The 19,563-nt window shown below is 40.8% G+C and overlaps 1 protein-coding gene across 2 annotated transcripts in view; it reads left to right on the forward strand.

Annotated features, from left to right (window-relative positions):
- Positions 1-16,131, forward strand: part of spryd3 (SPRY domain containing 3) — a 61,224-nt gene extending 45,093 nt beyond the window's left edge. For both annotated transcript variants that reach the window (XM_040152795.1, XM_040152796.1), the window contains exons 8-11: positions 1,844-1,901; positions 8,819-8,938; positions 9,443-9,582; positions 15,472-16,131. In XM_040152795.1, the coding sequence (XP_040008729.1) occupies positions 1,844-1,901; positions 8,819-8,938; positions 9,443-9,582; positions 15,472-15,606 (453 nt within the window). In that variant the 3' untranslated portion in view covers positions 15,607-16,131. The remainder of the gene's footprint in view (positions 1-1,843; positions 1,902-8,818; positions 8,939-9,442; positions 9,583-15,471) is intronic.
- Positions 16,132-19,563: the final 3,432 nt, after the last annotated feature.

Below are 19,563 nucleotides of genomic sequence, written 5' to 3' on the forward strand. Positions count from 1 at the left end.
GATCTTATCTGAAAGTTGGACCACTAGTTATTTCTGTTGGCATTGTGAAACCTGGAGAAAGACATACATACTGTACATGGAGACAGATGTAGAGAGAGAGACAAACATATCCTCAGCTCTGAGAGAAGTAGCAGACACTGTCAGATATCCAAAACGGCAGGAAATGGAAAGGGATCCTCACAGCCATTAATATGTTAACATGGGTAAAGGAATACAGCAGCGTCATCTAAAACTGCAGTGGCCATAATAGACTGCACTGGGCAACACTGTACTGGCTTTGTGCTTAGTAATTTAGAGTTGGTTTAGAGTTTGTCATGTTCAGTTGAGTTACGTATATAAGTATGGATCTGTGCATTGACTGTTGGCTAAACTCCTCCCCTGAACTTTGGTTGTCCATTTATAGCTGTACTGATCTGGACATAGCTGCTAAGTAGGCATCGCAGGCCTGTCAAACTTTCGATTTCCACACACATTGAAGCGATGTGCAAGGGGCTAAGACTGATATTCTGCATTCAAAGAGTTTGGAGGGTGGTGTCTTTATCGCATTTCAAAACCAAGAATACAAAAAGAATAAATGTGTAAGGAATGGATTAAGCAGTGTGTTTAATTGCTCTAATGTAAGCTACAAATATTAGCATGCCCAGCTAACTAGCTTACTGTTACTTTAGTAGTAACTTAGCGTCACTCTCAAAGCTGAGGAGTATTTCATTAACTAACTACATTATTTTGTAGAGTTAATGTTAATGTAATGTTAGAAAAAGCCCTGTCCAAGACTGAAACATCCACTGTGTCGGAACCAAAATGCAACATTATCAGAGTCTAAGCTTTAACATTGGCTGCTCTGTTAACACTCCAGCAATCCCAGCCAGACTTGTTATCTGATATAGCTTTAATTTTCCCAAACTCATCACCCTTTTCATTTTAATTACTTTATATTTCCGAGGGCTAACAGCCTCTACCCTGAAGTACACAAACAACGCTGCTCTGTGTCCTAAATTTGATCATCAACTAGTGAAGCTCCTGACTTTTCGTGGGTTTAGCCACAGTCTCTTTAGCATGATATCATGTATGCAGACATCAAGAGCATATAGTATTCAGAGCCTTTAGGGGCAAGGTTTTTGTTTTAATAAAAGAGTTGCTTGGAAACTCTAAAAATTGAGACAGTTTTCAAAAAATGTGAAAATGATGACCAAATACCTGCAAAACTAATGACATTCTCATCAGCATCAGATTAACTTTGTGCTAATTAGCAAATGTAAGCATTTTAAAATGCTAAACCAATGACGGTGAACATGGTAAACATTATACCTGCGTAGCATTAGCATGTTTGCATTGCCATTGTGAGCATGTTAGCATGCTGACATTAGCATTTAGCTCAAAGCAGCACTGTGTACAGCATCATGGCTGCTAGAATGGTTATAGACTCAGTCTTTTTTTGTGATACTAAATGAATCATACATAGTATATTGAAGTTTAAGAATAAGTCTTTTGATATTCTGCATTTTTCTCATCGTCAGCAAATTCCACGAAAAACCAACTAGCAATGAATTTAACCTACTAAAAAGTATTTTCTGTGCATCCAAAGCCTGATATACTGTACCTTCTTACTCTGTGCCACAGAGCTCCATTGTTGTCCAAAAACTATTAAAAACACATCTATGAGCCACACCTCTTATTGTATTATATTAGTTCTTCCTCTCTGGTAGACAGTGAAAATACCTGGTGTAGTTTTTGAGTGAGCAAAAACCTGCAGGCTCTTGGCTGTCCGTGTCACATAGGTTTAAAACCAATCATATCAATAACTGTGATAATGTTTATGCCGGACCTTTTTGTATCTGTGCAGGACTACCCCAGGAACAGACACCCGGGATGGAGCAGAGGGTCAGTGGCATACCATGCAGGTGAGATTTCAACCTTGTTCCTTTTTTCTCTCTTTCTCTTTCAGTCTTTTGTATTTTTCGGAAAGAAGTTTGGGTGTTATTTCCTTTATGCGTGTGGAATTCCCCTGCAGTCTTTCTTTGAAATTCATTGAAATACATGAATCGGATATACTTCCTCTAAAGCATCTCTCTGCTGCCTTTAGATGCAAAAATCACAGTGCACTACCTCAGCTGGATGTTAAGGTGCCTTGCACAAACGGAGATCAAGGGGGATTGCAGGCAGATGAAAAGGACAGAAGGCAGATTAAACAGTGACAGCGTCAGAAAAAAGAGAAGGATCGTATCTTCATCTCTATCTCTTTCTGTGGGAGTTTGGTGATCTAAATATCTCACTAAGTGATGAACCAAAAAAACAAGACACACACAAAAAAGAGAAAAAACTGAGTTTAGTCAAAGTTATCGTTATCTTCCTATGCTTCCACACACACGTTCAGTCTTGGTTGTTTGTGACCACAGGCCTGTGAGCATTATCTGCACAGGCATCTGCACAAAACCCCTACAGCTCCCATTCCAGGCCTCAGCACCCCTCATTATCAGTGCTAAGAGATTAGCTATCAAACGCTGCTGCCATGATATGAGAATAGCGGCGGCTACAGTAGGTAGGTGGTTGTTATTACACCGTACAAGCTACAGTGGGTAGCCGACTCTTTATCTGGCAATCTACTGTCACAGTCAAGATCTTGTTAGTACCTTATCTGAGCAAAGCAGTTAGGAGCTTGCTGGCTTTTATCAACATTATTTCGGTCTGAAGCATCCCATTGTTAATTTTTCTCACAAGGACTTTCAGCTGTTCTTACTCTGAATGATTCACACGCTACAAATCCCATTTTTTTGTCAATGTTTTTCCACCAGGAAATGTGTATGATTTTATTTTTAGAGGAAGGTTTATATACTTTCTTCCAGTTGACCTCCAAATCAGCTATCAAAACACATTTTCTTGTTCACTCCACACATTCCATTCATGTTTCGAGTTAATTTTTATGGTCTCAAATCCCCGTATCCCTTTGCAGATTCCATTTATATTCGGGATATATTAATAATAATAACAGTTGGTGCTTTGTGTCCTGCTGGGGTCTGTGGATGATACCTCATTGCTGAGTGACAGACGAGACCAGTCATTCAGAGGCTCACCATGCCAGTCTCAGAGGTCTAGCGCTGCGGTCTGACTGGTTTGGCTGCTGTGCATTGGACACCACAGAAATGTGCACGCCCCAGCAGAGCTCCCATTAATCTTATTTGTTAGAGACTAAAATGATGTATGTGGTTTTCCACGCTGTGCGTATGAGGTTTGCCTTCCCATGCTTGGGTTAAGGTGCAGGCTCTGATCCAGCTACTTAAAATCAACAGCCAGGGCCTCTTCTTCATGTCCCCCCTAGCCCCTCCATGCAGCCGAGATTTTCACTGAACAGCTGAGGATCATCAAGCATTGCATGCAGACGCTCTTTGGCAGGATGACAAAAACTTACCGTATACACAGTATTATCTACACCAGGTCATACAACCACAGCAGAAATTGCTTTAAGAACGAATGACTTTAGCTATGTGTCCTTGGTTTTCCTGCTCGGTGGGAGCCAAGAGTGCTGCAGAGAGGTGTTTCTACGACACGTGGTACCTCTGTTTATTAACATTTATGGTTAGTTAGTTATTCGATATTAGTATCTAAAAGGGCAAATATCTGCCAGGATATTCTTAGCTTCATATAGACTGTTGAAACTCATCAGAATGCTATCGTACCCCATGCTGTTCCTTAGTGCACTGTGAGTGTTTGTAAATTACATAATATTTCAGTGCAGCATTCTTCCTTTTCTTATTTATATTTCCAATGTACAGTTTGACTACTGAGCTCTATTTCTGTCACCTTGATTTATGGTGCGTTGTATTAGGCACGCGACCAGTGTTGACCTGGATCACATATGATGTGTATATCTGACTTTTGAGGTTGTTATTTTACTCTAGATATGTTCCAGTTATATACACAAATGCCTGCCAACCATATCGCTGCTCCTTTGTATAGCTTGTATAGTTTGAGAGTTCTCTGGCCAGGGCTGCTGTTACCACCAGTGTTTGTATTGGGAGCTGGCCCAATGTGGACCGCCATTCTATGTGTTGGCTCACATTGGCTCCTCAATTTAATGGGCCGTGGGGCACTGCGGGCCCCAGCGGGCCCCTGTGGACTCCTGTGGGCCCTATCAGGAGCAATCAGCCATCCAACCAGTGAGTGCTCTCCAGCAAGCCTCATTAACCCTGTCACCCCCTACAAATCCCCCATCAGTGACTCACACGTGCTATGACTCAACACCCACAGCTGAAGGTTGTGCCCTACCACAACCACCACCATCCATCCCTCACCACCAATCCAACACGAGATAACAGCGCTCATTCTAACTTCAGTGCTGTATGTCAGTGACAGGGTCTAATCTGATCCCAGCTCAGGTTCTGCAAAAACAGTTATTCAATAGCAACATGTTGTACAGGGTGTCATATCATCCTCTTACCTAATGGGACATAAAATGGATTTGGATGACAACGTCACTGTAAAACTTACAGGCATAAAGAACCAGATGAACGACTAGATGAACTGAGCATGTACCCAGAGCATGTGGGTCCATACTGTGGGTTTCACCACGCAGCTAAAGGAATCAGGAATCAGGGCCGCAACTAGCGATTATTATTCATTGAGTTACCTGCAGATTGTTTTCTCAATTAATCGATTGATTAATTGATTTATTAATAAATCAATCAATTGCTTTATAAAATATAAGAAAACAGTGTAAATGCTCATTGCAATTGCTCGACCAACAGTCCAAATCCAAGGTTATTAGCTGGAACCAGATACTTTTTTTGGTAGTTTTGCATTAAAAATTACTTAAAACGTCAATGGATTATCAAAATCAATGACGGTTGATTTTCTGTTGGTTAACTAATTGATTAATTGACACTTTCAGATCACCGTACATGTGGTGTGTCTGTATCACCTTTATAAAAGCATGTTAAGTGTTCAACCTACCTCATAAGATCGACTTTATAAACAAACCAACTAGAGCTTAAACTAACTGGTACGTTCAGTATTGATTCATCTGTTGATTATTTTGTCTATAAAATGTCAGAAAAATAAGCGAAAAAAGTCTATCACAGTTTCCCCATGGTGGTGATATCGAATTGCTTGGGTTTTTTTTTTTTTTTTTTTCTTCCGACCAGCTGTCCAAAGCCCAAAGACATTCGGATTATTATAACATAAGATAAAGAAAAGCAGCAAATCCTCTTATTTGAGAAACTAGAACCGGAGAGTGTTTGGAAGAAGTAACTTGAACAGTTAATCAGTTCACAAAATAATTGCAGCAGTTTTCTGTCAATCAACTATTCGTTTCAGCTCTAAAGCCAGCACAATGTTGCATGTCTCATCTGCACCAACATACAGCCTGGAGCCAATACAGAGGACAGTAACTTAACCAGTACCGTGTGCCTGTCGAGTCTGTAGTGCCTCATGGCCCAGCAAAACTGCTACTCATGCGGCACTACTTCATTCTGCAGTAGGTCTAACCAAAGATCATTTAAAAGAATTGTTCATATACTTAATAGCTGGGGCCTCACTGGCAAATGGGAACAGGAAGTATGCTGAATATTATATATCAAAATCTCAACACTTTGTTAGTGATAAACTGACATGGCAGCTCCAAATGGAATTTATAGTAAATTCTCAGGGACATGTGCAAACGCACATATGTGTGTGTGGGGGGTGGAATCACGGAAGAATATAAATATTTTGTTTTAATTTTTCATGTTTTAGGAGTCTGTGAAGTCATTGTTCCCGGGCAGGGAAGCCCAGTCTTTTCCAGACAAACTCTCATGTTACGAGAAAGCCTGTTTTTCTATTCCCAGCTGGTCTCAGTCCTCAGCCAGGTTCTCTTAGCTGCTCGGGAGCCACAGAGCCTCCTGCCCTCTCCCCCTGTGGGCCCGGCTCCAAACCCTAAAATCAGATCCAGTTTTCACCCTCTTGTTGCTCCTAGGATGAACCTTAAATCCAGCACCTGGTGACGGCACTGTTATTCTTACCAACATCTGACTCACTCTTATCGTCTTGACTTTTGCATTAACGCCATTACCAGGTTCCTGCTCCATCACTAGCCTCAGAGCCAAACCTTGGCCAACACCTCTATGCTAATTTTAAACTTTCTAGTCTCCAACACAAATTTTAACATTTTCCGTCACATCCTAGCTCCAAATCAAGCCTGCTTCCTGTATATCGATTTCCACCCTTTTTAGTACCAAAGCACACTTAAAAAAAGCAACAGAACATATTATTGTATGCTCAAAAACACAAATAACCTCACACAGCTGCCTGCCAAATTAAATTCTACTTGAACAAATAGACTTTTTTATATAACAAGATTAAACGTTTACCATGCAGAACATTTTCTAATTTAGTGCTGCGACAAAATGTTTATTTTCACTGTCTATTAATGAAATTGTTAATTTCTATCAAATAATTGGTTAAACTTTTAAAGGGGTTATCCACTGATTTATAAATTAAGTTCCTTTGTCGTGAAGAGTAATACTCAGTCTGTGAAAACATTTGTATAATGTCTTCTGTGGCTCTGCAGGGAGCTTTCCAAAGTTTGAAAAAAAATAAGCAGGCATTTAGGAGGTAGTAGGATCAAGTCTTTGTTGGACCTTTACCCGTACTCATGACTAGAAGTCCAGATATTTAGGCATCTGCTGCTTCAATTGTAACCTTTTTTTTTTTTTTTTTAATCTGTGTCTCGTGAGTCTCCTAAATGTATGGAAGTACAATACTAAATTGCTGAAGTGCCTCTTTAAATCTACAAAATGTAAGAAAGCAGTGAAAAATGCCCATCACAAGTTCCGAGAGCCCAAGGAGATGTCTATAGATCTTTTTCTGTGTCTGATTAACTGCCTAAAACCCAAAGATATTCAGTTTACAGTGAAAGATAAAACATATAGAAGAAGAAAATCCTCAGATTTCAGAAACTGTGAACAGAATGTATTGCTTAATGAATGACTCAAATTGATAATCGAAATTGTTGTTCATTCATTTATTTTCTTTTGATAGACTGTTTCAGCTCAAATGTCAATTTGTATCAAACATATACGACACTGATGAAATAAACAATAGTGAACACCGTAAAGCAAATATGAGTCTCAGTGAACGATCAGAGGCTTTCTGTTTACAAGCCTCTCTTAAAAAGTAAAACTAGTGTGTTTTCAGCATAATCAAAAGCCTGTTAATTAATTAATTTAGTCATCAAGTGTTTAGTGGCAGTTTGAGTCAGTGAATCCATGAATATAATCTGAATAAAAACTTCCAACAAATATGAAAATTGCTCCGGTTGCGTGGTGCTGTAGTGAACATCCCTCCAGCACCAGCCCAGCCCTCCACCAGGCTTTTCCTACTTTTACTGTCCCAGTCAACTAGCTCCATCCTTAGGCCCAAACCTGGACTTCACACCCCAGCTCACCTCCAGCGCCAGGCCTTGTCACTATCCAAAGCCCTTCTCTGCTATTTTTAGCCACGCTGCGCCTGTGCCGGCGTGGCTCCACTGTTTGCCTAGTGTGTGGTGTTGTGACAAGGGCCCGCATGGGAGCCGTAATGATACAGTGTCTCCGTCTCCCTCCCAGTGCTCAGATAGAGATTGTTTAAACAGTATCCTGAGCCGGGGACGGGTCCCATGACAACTCCATAAATATTTACCAGCAGCAGCCACGCCGCTTCGCTTGAGGAGAGCTCGTCTGCAGGCTACCTCTGCAATGTTTTTCTTTTGCCCTTTTTTTCCATTGTTGTCTCTTGCAACTGTAGTATGTGTTGTTTTGATGATTTTCTTTGGATGTTGTCGATGTCCTTTTCTTTTTTCTTTTTTTTTTTTTTTTTTACTAGCACTGCTTTTACTTTTACACATCATCATCTGACTGGAATGTCAGGATGTCCTGTATGTTAGTGCTACATTGCATGTACACATGTTGCACACTGTGGTAAACACATCAAAAGTTTTGTAAGTCAAGTTCAGCAACGGGACACATAACAGAAGGACAAAAAAATGACCTTACACAAGTCTTGAAAAGACTTAAAAGCATTGACTTAGTCTCCTCAAAAAGGGTCTTAGAAGGTTTTTAAAAGTCTTAAGTTTAATTTACAAAAGTCTCAAATATTTTCTCTTCCCTGTTGTAGGCAGTAATGGCAGTCATCAAAAGTTTTTGTATGTGTTCTACCCTGTTTAATCCTTTTTTAATGGAGTTTCAGTCAGCACTGTCCCGGGGTCTGTTTCACCAAAGCGATTTGCGAGCAGTACTTAGACGTAGATCACTAATTAGTGAAATTAGCATCCTGTTTAATAAATGACTGTCACTTGCCAATTGCAGATGAATTGGAGAATCCTACAGTCCTCTCACATGCTCATGCTTGGGTCCCAAGTATGGTGTTTCTTTTGATTAGTTAGACATGTCAAAAATTACTGCTAGAGGGAAAGGATCAAATACTGCAAGTTGCAGCTTGCATGTTGCAGATTTGGTGAAACAGGCCCCAGGCCCATAGCAAACACTGTCACTACTGGTGCTACAGATCTTGATTTTAGCAAAAAAAAAGCTTAAATGAACTTATATGAATTAATCATTTTTAATTGAATAATTCTCGGCCATATTGTCCCTACTGGTTCTCCATCATACTTTCCTACTTCGGCTGGTGTGATTGTGAAACGAGTATATAATTGCACTCGATGTGGTATTAAAAGACGTTTTAAAAAGTCTTACATCTGACTTGCAGAAACCCTGCTCACAAGTTAACACACACAGTTGCATTGTAAAGTAATGAATTAACTAATAACTGCGCAACTGAAAGTTTCTTTCTCACTCCTCCTCTCTGACAGATGATGGGAAGATCTTTCATGGCAGCGGGGTTGGAGACGCTTTTGGTCCTCGCTGCTTCAAAGGCGACATTATGGGCTGCGGCATCATGTTCCCACGAGACTACATCCTGGACGGAGAAGGTTAGGGGAGAGGGTTCAGGTGGTACAATTACATCGTCACTCATGCATCAAAGCGCTTGACGTGTTCGTGGGAGGTTTCGCTCTGAAACTTAATTATCTTGGCTTAGCATAAGATAGTTGCAGCCACATTGGGTCTTAACAGAGTTCATTGTGTTGCATGTGGGAAAGAAACTGGATGTGAACCAAGGACCCCCACACTTAAAAGTGAAATTCTTATCCCCTCTCCTTTCCATAAGAGACAAATATAGACTGCCCTGCTCTCAGGGGGTTTCAGTACATCCGTTTCAAATGACCAAACATATAATAACAGTTCAGAAGTACTGTAGTTTTCAAATTTACAGACGGCACAAGACAGCAACTATTGTCATCTAACCCTATAAGGGTTCACTGATAAAACTAGACGTCTCAGTTTGGGGCTGGTATTTTATCAGTTACTAAACCCGTGGCTCTGTCTACTCTGCTCTACTCTGCTTGCAAACACACAGTGCTGTGTTTTGTCCTCAGGTGACATGGACGACTGGGATCGGCTGGAGGTCCGTCCGGGTCATGCAGCCGTCCAGAACGTTCTGTACCTCAACGATGAAGAGGAGGAAGAGGAAGATGGGGAAGAGGTAGAGCAGGGACAGGAGGGAAGGAAGGTCACGGTGAGGAATGCCTCATAAGCACAACACAGCTGTGTTAACCATCGCTACACATATATGTACGTGTACATTTTATAGATTCATTTACATTGCCACTAGGGAGCAGTGTAACAAGCTGTAGAACATAAATGACCTATCAACATCTCATACATTTTGCTTGGCAAACTTGTCAGTGAACAGTTTCTTTATATAACAACATAGAGCAACATCAACATTCATTTGGACTTGTGTTTTTGTCCAGTCCAACTGATGAATGTGACAGTATTTACTCTCATTATATGTATTTACTTACTTTAGCTGTGATTTGGTCTCCACCAAAACCCTAAGGGAAATTTCAGGCTCTTTAGCTGCTAAATTCTTCATCGTTTTCACAAGCCAGTCACTAACTCTGTTGTTTGGTGGCGAGCAGGTAGTGTACAGTGGGTTTATCAGAGCTTTTGTCCTGAAAGACAGTGAGTCCTGGGAAGAGTTTTTACATCATGAGCTCTGTTGTAAAAGCTTGTTACTTGGTCTGTGATTTCCTGGGAAGTAATGCTTGGTTCATGTCATTGTTCAGACTGTAATTTCTCACAGCTAAAATATCTCCCACTTGCCACAAAGAGCTACAGACACGTTGACAAATATGTGGCAAAGTGGCTGCAAAAGTCATCACTGTTGCAGTTACATCTAAGTACAAACCCATTTTTAACACCAACACAGTCAATTCAGCAAATATAGAGGGCGTTAAAAGCTATTTGTATCTGATTTTCCCTACACTAATTACGCTACAAATACAGTGCTGTGAAAAGTACGTGCCCTCTTCCTGATTTCTTCTTTTCTTTCTTTATTTTGCATATTTGTCAAACTTAAATGTTTCAGATAATCAACTAATTTTAATATTAGACAAAGATGACCTGAGTAAATACAAAATGCAGTTTTTAAATTATGATTTTTTTTTTATTAAGGGATAAAAGCTATCCAACCCTACCTGGCCCTATGTGAAAAAGTAATTGCCCCCTCTCAATAAATCAACCAATTAACCACATTTTTTTGAAAGCTGAGTTAAATTTCAAAAGCCACACCCAGGCCTGATTACTGCCAGACCTGTTGAATCTAGAAATCACTTAAGTAGAACCTGTCTGACAAAGTGAAGTAGCCTTAAAGATCTCAAAAAGCAGCACATGATGCCGCGAACTAAAGAAATTCAAGAACAGATGAGAAACAAAGTCATTGACATCTATCAGTCTGGAAAGGGTTACAAAGCCATTTCTAAGGCTCTGGGACTCCAGAGAACCACGGTGAGAGCCATTATCTACAAATGGAGGAATGTTGGAACAGTGGTGAGCCTCCCCAGGAGTGGCCGGCCTACCAAAATTACTCCCAAGAGCGCATCGACAACTCATCCAGGAGGTCACAAAAGAACCCAGACGAACACCTAAAGAACTGCGGGCCTCACTTGCCTCAGTTAAGGTCAGTATTCATGACTCCACAATAACAAAGAGACTGGGCAAAAATGGAATCCATGGGAGAGTTCCAAGGAGAAAACCACTGCTGACCAAAAAGAACACAAAGGCTCGTCTCACATTTGCCAAAAAACATCGTGATGACCCCCAAAACTTTTGGGAAAATATTCTGTGGACTGACGAAAAGTGGAATATTTTGGGAGGTTTGGGTCCCCCCTTACATCTGGCGTAAAACTAACACGGAATTCTGCAATAAAAACATCATACCAACAGTCAAGCATGGAGGTGGTAGTGTGGTGGTCTGGGGCTGCTTTGCTGCTTCAGGACCCGGACGACTTGCCGTAATTGATGGGACCATTATGCTCTCTACCAGACAATCCTGAAGGAGAATGTCCGGCCATCAGTTTGTGACCTCAAGCTCAAGCGCACTTGGGGTATGCAGCAGGACAATGATCCGAAACACACCAGCAAGTCCACCTCTGAACGGCTCAAGAATAACAAAATGAAGGTTTTGGAGTTTCCTAGTAAAAAGCCCGGACCTCAATCCGATTGAGATGCTGTGGCATGACATTAAACAGGCAGCTCATGCTCAAAAACCCTCCAATGTGGCTGAATTAAAAAAAATTCTGCAAAGGAGAATGGGCCAAAATTCCTCCACAGCGATGTGAAAGACTCATTGCCAGTTATCGCAAATGTTTGCTCGCATTTGTTGCCTCCAAGGGTGGCACAACCAGTTATTAGGTTCAGGGGGCAATTACTTTTTCACATGGGTGATATAGGTTTTGAGTAACTCTTTACCTTCAATAAATGGAACGATCATTTAAAAGCTGCATTTTCTGTTCACTCCTGTTGTCTTTGTCTTAAATTAAATGTTCTTTGATGATCTGAAACATTTAAGTGTGACAAACATGCAAAAACAGGAGAAATCGGGAAGGAGGCAAACACTTTTTCCCAGCACTGTAAGTGACTGACTCAAAAAAATAAATAAAAATGTGGGGTAGGACTTCCTAAACATCCTATTGTACTTAGACTGTATGGATGCAGCAGACGCAACCAGATTGGCCATCAGGAGATTGTGAATTGTTATTGTGTTAAGATGTTTATTAGACAATTTTGAAGATAGAAATACTGTACACCCATAAGGAGATGTACAGTACATAATCAAAGGGAGGCATATGGAGACGCTTCAAAGTGCGGCAGTACAACCGTCAACCCTTAAGACACACATGGACACGTCCTTATATCTCCATTCTGTTTGTACAGTGTCCACATCCTAAACAGTCAGGTGGATCATGGACATGCATCAGCATGAAAAGAAGGTTATTTGTAAGCCAAAATTATTTTGCAATTATAATAGCAATTATAATTTTATGGAGAAATTGTTATCACGCAAAGAATGTTTTAATTTAAGAAAACAAAAATAATTTTGTTCTCTGATTGACGTAAGTGCGCAATAATGACATCTCTCAGTCAGTTTTCCTCATTCGCCCTATCTCAGCTGTCTGAATGCTCCCAAACTCTTGGACGCTCTCTCAACATTTCTGCTCCGGGCACTCGTTCAGCCGGACAGCGTTACAGTTAAGAATGTCAGGATGCCAGAAATTTGGTAGTGGGCACCAATACCATTGAATTTCCATGATTCTTAGTACCAAATTCGACGCCACGGCATCAAATGAATGTATTTCAAGATAAATGTTTTTCATTTAAAAAAAACAAACAAAAAAAAAAACTTAAAACATTCCATCAACAGCAGCCTGTAGCCATTAGGTATAAAAAAAAGAAACAGTAATAACATTACAAAAAGTGCAACAGTTGCATGTAAACTTAGGCTGTGTATTGCCTTTTGTGGTGTCTGTAATAAATCTAAAATACCTTCATATAGGACTCCTGCCTTCCTCCTCCTCCTTCCCTTTGCATTTAACATCAGACTTGAACACTTGCTGGGTTATTGTGCTGACCCTTGTCCGTCCCAGAAGAATCTCATCTCCAGAAACTGCGACATCTATGGTACCTTCAGTACCTTCGATGCATTTGGTACTGTAGACAAAAAGTACAGTCACTTTTTCTGAATTTTGGCATCGACTTGGTACTGAAGTACTGTTTCTCATGACATCCCTAGCTACATTGCGCCACAATTCCAGCCAATCTTTCAAGCCAATCTTGAAAAGTGGAGTAATTTATTTCTTTGCTTTAGTAAAACTATCGGTTACAAGGGGATTAGAGAAGCACAGGGAGAATGGTAAGTAGGCCCTCGGAAGCCATATTTATAAAGTTTATAAAGCTTTGTTACATATCTAGTTTTATGAACTTTAATGAAATTCCTTTTTAAAGTTAGTGCTGTAATTTATTAGCGTGCAACCAAGCTACGTTGATGGGTAGCTAGCTAACCAACCAGTGCCTGATAAGCAGATAAGAAGCCTGATAAACAAACTAAGCGTGTTGGCTAACCTAATGAATGCCAGCTACATGGCCAAGGCCTTGTAATAATGATTAATATAGTTCCTTTAAAAAAAATGAACTATATCTTAATAACACAAGTACCTGTAAACAACGTAAAGTCCAGAGTTGAGTATAATATTGCTAAAGGCAGCTGACTTACTAATAACCACCATATAGAATGCTTTTAAAATGAGATGTGGCACGCTCTGCAACAAAATCATATGATGGATTCACAGCAGATTTCTTTAAATGTAGGGGTACAGTAAAAGTTTAGTTGTTTGAAAGGAACTAGATTAAGGATTGAGGCCCAAATAAAATGCAAGAGTACACGATTGTTGGTTAAGTTAAAGGTGCCCTGGGGACTTTTCTTGTAAACAAAGTCTCTGTTTACATTCAGTGTTACTCACCTAAACGTGTTCCGTCTGTGAGGACTAACAAGCATACTTAGGGCATTTCCAGACAATTTTCTTAATCCATTTTAAATACTGCATTGTTTACATCCATGTTTACTTGCTAACAGTCTTCTCCTGCAATCCTTTGTTGGCACATTGCTGCATTTCTTGGCGCATTACTGCCACCTGTAGATCCCTGGAATAGTGCATCTTGTCGCACATGTGATCATGTGTGTGCATGAGAACAACCAAAGAGAGACCCACCTGTGAAAACATCATGCCTTATTGCTACCAGTGTTCAAAAACTCCACTGGGTCCTTTTAACCTTTATTAAGTCTTTTTTGGCAACTCTTCATGGAGCGCACTGCACAGCAGGATTACAGCAATTATTTTTACATGACTTACAAGATCAGAAACCTCAGCGACTTGAGTCACTGTAGCGTCCAGTCTGCCCTCAGTCCAACCTGAGAGGATGAAAAAGTAGCGCTGCCCAGAGGGCGTATTATAACCCCTTGTACTGTAAATGCAACGATGGCTGAAGCTCTTGGCAAGCGGCCATCACCACCCCCCGTTGCAAGCTAGAAAACACGTTCGGTGGCCGAGAAAAAACTTGCATATTGCCCCTTTAAGTGACTCTCTTCACTCTCTAATCATCTAACCGCTTCATGTTCAAACTGTCGTTTGTTTTTCATGGTTTTAATTACTGCGGTTTCACTTTGTCTTCACTTATAGCTGCTGGGCAAACTTGCCTGTGCAGTTGTGCAAGCAGAGGCAAAGGGGGGTCACTGTGCGGGTGTGAGTGCACGCGGTACTGAAACCCAAGTGGGTGAGAATAGAACAGGCTGAATCATAATCCAGGGATTTGTCAATATTTATTCAGTAGGACACATTACCCTCAGTGCACTGCTCCATGACATTACAGAGGCCTCTATGGGTATGGCTGCACGTGTGTGAGGGTGATGGGGGGCAACCGTCTGTGTGTGTGTGTGTGTGTGTGTGTGTGTGTACACACACAATAGAGAGCCACAGCACACACTGTACTGCCATGCTTCTGCTGTTGTTCAAAGTAATGAAGCCTGTTGCTTTTTCACTTACCCTTCATTTGTAATTGAATAGCGGTTAAGCCTTTCTTTTTTAGAGTGGGTGGCACAGTTAACGTTTGATATGTGACTCAGCCTGATTTATTGAAGACACACACTCCTCAGTACTTCACTTGTTGTTTTAGTATGTTGGTATTTGTTCCCAGACTTGGAAAGAAGCCCTCAGTATTAGCATTGAAAAGCTTGTTGATGTTCTTTTGAGAACAGCTGGATAATGTTTGATCACTTGCTGATTTAGCAGAGACATGTACTGTAAACACTGACTTTTTTTTCCCCCCACGAAGACAGACGTTACACTGTCACCTATTTATTTAACAATATTTCCTAACTGCACATAATTCCTGTTTACAACTGGCACACTGAGTGCTCTCAAATTAAGTTTGCTTTAGTATCATAGTCATTATGAAAGACTTTTCTTTCTTTACTAATTGTTCCAATGCTCCATCAGGGGATTTGCCATCACTGAAAGCATTGTGTTTGTGTATTGTAACTCACTGTCACCCCCCTGTGGTCCTGCAGGTGTTCTTCACGAGGAACGGGAAGCTGATGGGCCGCAGGGAGATGGTGGTTCCTCCCGGTGGCCTCTACCCCACTGTGGGGATGCTGAGCAGCGGAGAGAAGGTGAAGGTGGATTTACATCCTCTCAGTGGATGAGCTGAGATCTGGACTGGACTTGTGACGCCCTGCAAACAGCTGGCTGCACTGTAGAGCTCACCCATGGTAGCCTAGCATGCTGCTAACACACTCAGTTCAGCTGCACACATGCACGTCGCTGTCGTCTCCCTCAACACTATCCCATTACATTTCACAATCATGACAGAAACGCAACCAGATCCCCCCCCCTCCTGGTTGTGAAGTGGCAGAGAGAGATCCTACATGGGCCGTGTAGGTTACAGCGTGCAAAGTGCAGGAGTAGACGACTCCTGAGAGACATTTAACTGTTAATTCTATGCAATCTGTACTGCTATCATCCTCTCATCTAACCTCTCTCTGCATGCAGTGTGTCTCTGAAACACTGTGCTGTTAAATCCCACTCATGAGGTCTGGCACACATTGTTTATTTCATTTGTCACGACCCTAAGCAAAGCAAAGCAGAGCGAGGCCAACGGTTGTGCCGAGTCAGAGCTTGTTGGCAGTTTGTTTCAGGGAATAGACCCCCCCTCTCTCTCTCTCTCCTCTCTCTCTCTCTCTCTCTCTCTCCCTCTCTCTCTCTCTCTTTCCCAACCTCCCTCGCCTCTCTCTGGGTGAGGCTGCCCTCCTGTGAGCGATCAGGGGCCTGCTGTTGCCCCACCTCGCTCACTGCTCTCCTGGAGCTGGCTGGAAGTGAACAGTGGATCTGTTTCAATATTTCATTTTTGGATCTGATCATTGCAGAGGATTATTACAAGTTTGGTAATCACAACCAAACGTAAGATTCTGTGCCTGAGCAGCATCAGATCAGACATGTCCTATGAGTGGGTGAACAGATTTGAGAGTATTTTATGGTTTCATGTTGGAGCCATATTTTCATAGTATATTTTCTACAATGAATCTGCAAAATACACATTTAAATTTATCTTCTGTGTCAAAAGTTCAGGGAATGTGTTTTGTTTTTGCACTTTGAGAACATGAAACGGAGCCTGGGGTGACTTTAAAGGAAGACATGCATACATTGGGTGAACAGACCACACACACGCACACACACACACACATCTTCCAGTATAATACAATCCAGTTTAACATCAAAAAACTACAGCCATAGAAATAACCATTGTGTTCAGTAAACACCTCTGAAAGTAAAATTTACCTTTGCAAACCTCACACAGAAGTATCCATTTCAGGGCTATTGAATTGCGTTGCATGATACTATAATGAGCTACACTGTTATTTTGACATTTCCTTCTCCATTTGTAGAGGTTTTACTCCCTGTGCATGTTTTCCCCTGCATACGAAGGATTGTTTTCCATTTAAATTCCCCCCCCCGTTTTTTTTTAGGTAGCTTAAAAGTTGCTTAAGAAAATAATTTCTTGCTTTTCCAGTCAGAACATGACTTCCTTTCTGTGACGCCATATGTGACATAGAAATAACTGCAGGATTGATTCTCTTCTTTTTCTTTCTCTTTGAAGATAAAGACAATGATGTTTGGCTGCTGCATGTGGTTTTACCAAAAAAAAAAAAAAAGTGTGTGGCCACTGGCACTTAGTGATGTGTTTGTGTTTTGTCCAGCACACGACAGCAGCACCAGGGGCCTGTATCACAATGTGAGATTAACGGGGCCATCCGGCTGTCTTTGGCCGTCACTTAGGTTCACTTTAACCGAGGTAAATCAACATGGTCGCCCCACTACCATTCGGTCAGATCACCGGAAAAATTTAGTCATCATTTCTTCAGAATCCAAACGTGGGCAAAAGCACTGAGTTTACAGTAGTTGCAAGTTATAATGAATGACCGAGACCTTTTTATAGATCATAAAAGATTGCTTGCATGGTAATTATGTCAAAGATTGAAGAACCGTTTTCTGCAAAAACACAAGAGTGCAACTAATGATTATTTTCATTGTTGATTAATCTGCCTGTTGTTTTCTTGATCAATTGTTTAAAATGTCAGAAAATGGGTGAAAATGATCCGTTAGTTTTTTTAAAGACCCAAGTTGGTGTTTTTAGATAGTTTGACCAGTCAGCAGTCTAAACCCCAAAAGTTATCAAGTTAATGAATCGTAAGACTGGAAAAACAACAGTAAATCGTCACATCCAGAAACTGGAATTAGAGACTATTTTATATATTTCAGCTAAAAAAAAAAAAAAAAAAGACTGAAATGATTGACTGATTATCAAAATATTTGACAGTTAATTTCCTGTCGACCGACTAACGAGAAATCGTTTCAGTTCTACGTGTGTCCTATCTGGGTTTAAAACTGGGCTTCTAAGAAAAACTGATTACCAGCAACAGACGGATGAATGGTGATTACACAGTAGCTGCATATCAATTGAACACCCTGATATATATATATATATATATATATATATATATATATATATATATATATATATATATATATATATATATATATATATATATATATATATATATATATATATATATATATATGCGCAACATTTCAGTAAGATTGACGTAAGGCAGGATTCATTTCTGTTCAGTCTACCTCGGCCACTTAGCACAGGGGTGGCAGTTGAATCGCCGGTCCCTTCTGTCCACATGTCAAAGTTTCCTTGAGCAAGACGCTCAACATCAACTGTTCCCGACGATCGGGCCAACGCTTTGCATTGTAGTTCGCTGCCATCCGTGTGTGTGAGAGAGAGAGAGAGAGAATGGGTGAATAAGGCGTAAATTGTAGTCTTATTTCCTATTCTTTTAGGTTAGATGAGGCCCTAGATAATTCCCACTCGTATATATAGTCCTAGCCCTACTCATGTTTCTATGGCCTCTTATTCTATTCTAGTTGTGTGGTTGTATTTTATGTATTTCCCTGAAAAGTACTCCACTCTCAGTTCTCACAAGGGACGTTTTTTTTTATTTTTAGAAAAACTGGAAACAAATTTGTTAAGTGGCACGTGATGGGGAGGACAAGGAGCCGGCTACGGAGGTCCGATAAGCTCACTTCTTTCTAACCACAACCCCCACCCAGATTTTTTTTTATTTTTTTATTTCCATGTTCAAACCTGTAGTCTTCAGACCCGACCGACTTTTAGCAACCCATCAGATTTCACACAGCTGCCACTGGAGCCACAAAACTTCACCTTTTTTCCCCACGTCTGCAGTAGTGCTCCCCGAAAGACCTGTAAATAGACTTTGGCGCGTAAATTCAGTTCCCCCGGATTAGTAAATAACGGTTATCCGGGATCACTGATGTTGGGCTCAGTTAATCAGGTGACCAGAAGAGAGTCGGACCAAAAGTTGAACTTTTTTTGTGATACAGGCCCCAGAGCTTAAGCAATCTGTGTAGGTGAATGAGAAATACTGTCGAGTTCTTCATATTGTGTTAGTGGGAGCTGGTTTCCACACAAATAATTCCGATTGATGATCTTTTTTTTTTTCTTCTTCTTCTGTTTGTATTAAAGGGAATGGTTGTTGTTATTATAATGTATCAGCTAAACCGGGTTAACCAAAATCTTCATCATATTGATTTCCTCTGCATCCTCACATCTGTATATGTCCATTACAGCGCCGGCAGCCCTGTAACTGTAATGCACATTCCTCTGTACCTTCCCGCGAAGGCGCATACAGCGGGTATTTGCAGTGCTTTTTGAATGTAGACCAACTAAATCATTCATACACTAGGACACTGCAGACGGTAATGCTAGAGATGTAACATGCTGTAAAGTTACGACACAGGGTTTAACTGTTAAATCACGCATCTGCTGGAGGTCGTATGTTTGTTCTTAGCTGTGTCGTGCGTTTGTTTTTAGAGCCATCGATAGACCTGTGAAAATATGTAAATCAGTCTGTTTTTCTTCTCCTGCAGGGCTGGATAGAGACTTACGTACAGGTTGTTACAGCCTGAACTGTAAAACTTAAGCTAGACAGTGCAAAGATATTAATGAGACACTGATGTGGACATTTCAGCCACATCTAAGTTCAGGGTATTAAAGTCACTTATATTTAAGTTTACTC

Source organism: Xiphias gladius, chromosome 18, assembly GCF_016859285.1.
Source record: "Xiphias gladius isolate SHS-SW01 ecotype Sanya breed wild chromosome 18, ASM1685928v1, whole genome shotgun sequence".
NCBI lineage: Eukaryota > Metazoa > Chordata > Actinopteri > Istiophoriformes > Xiphiidae > Xiphias > Xiphias gladius.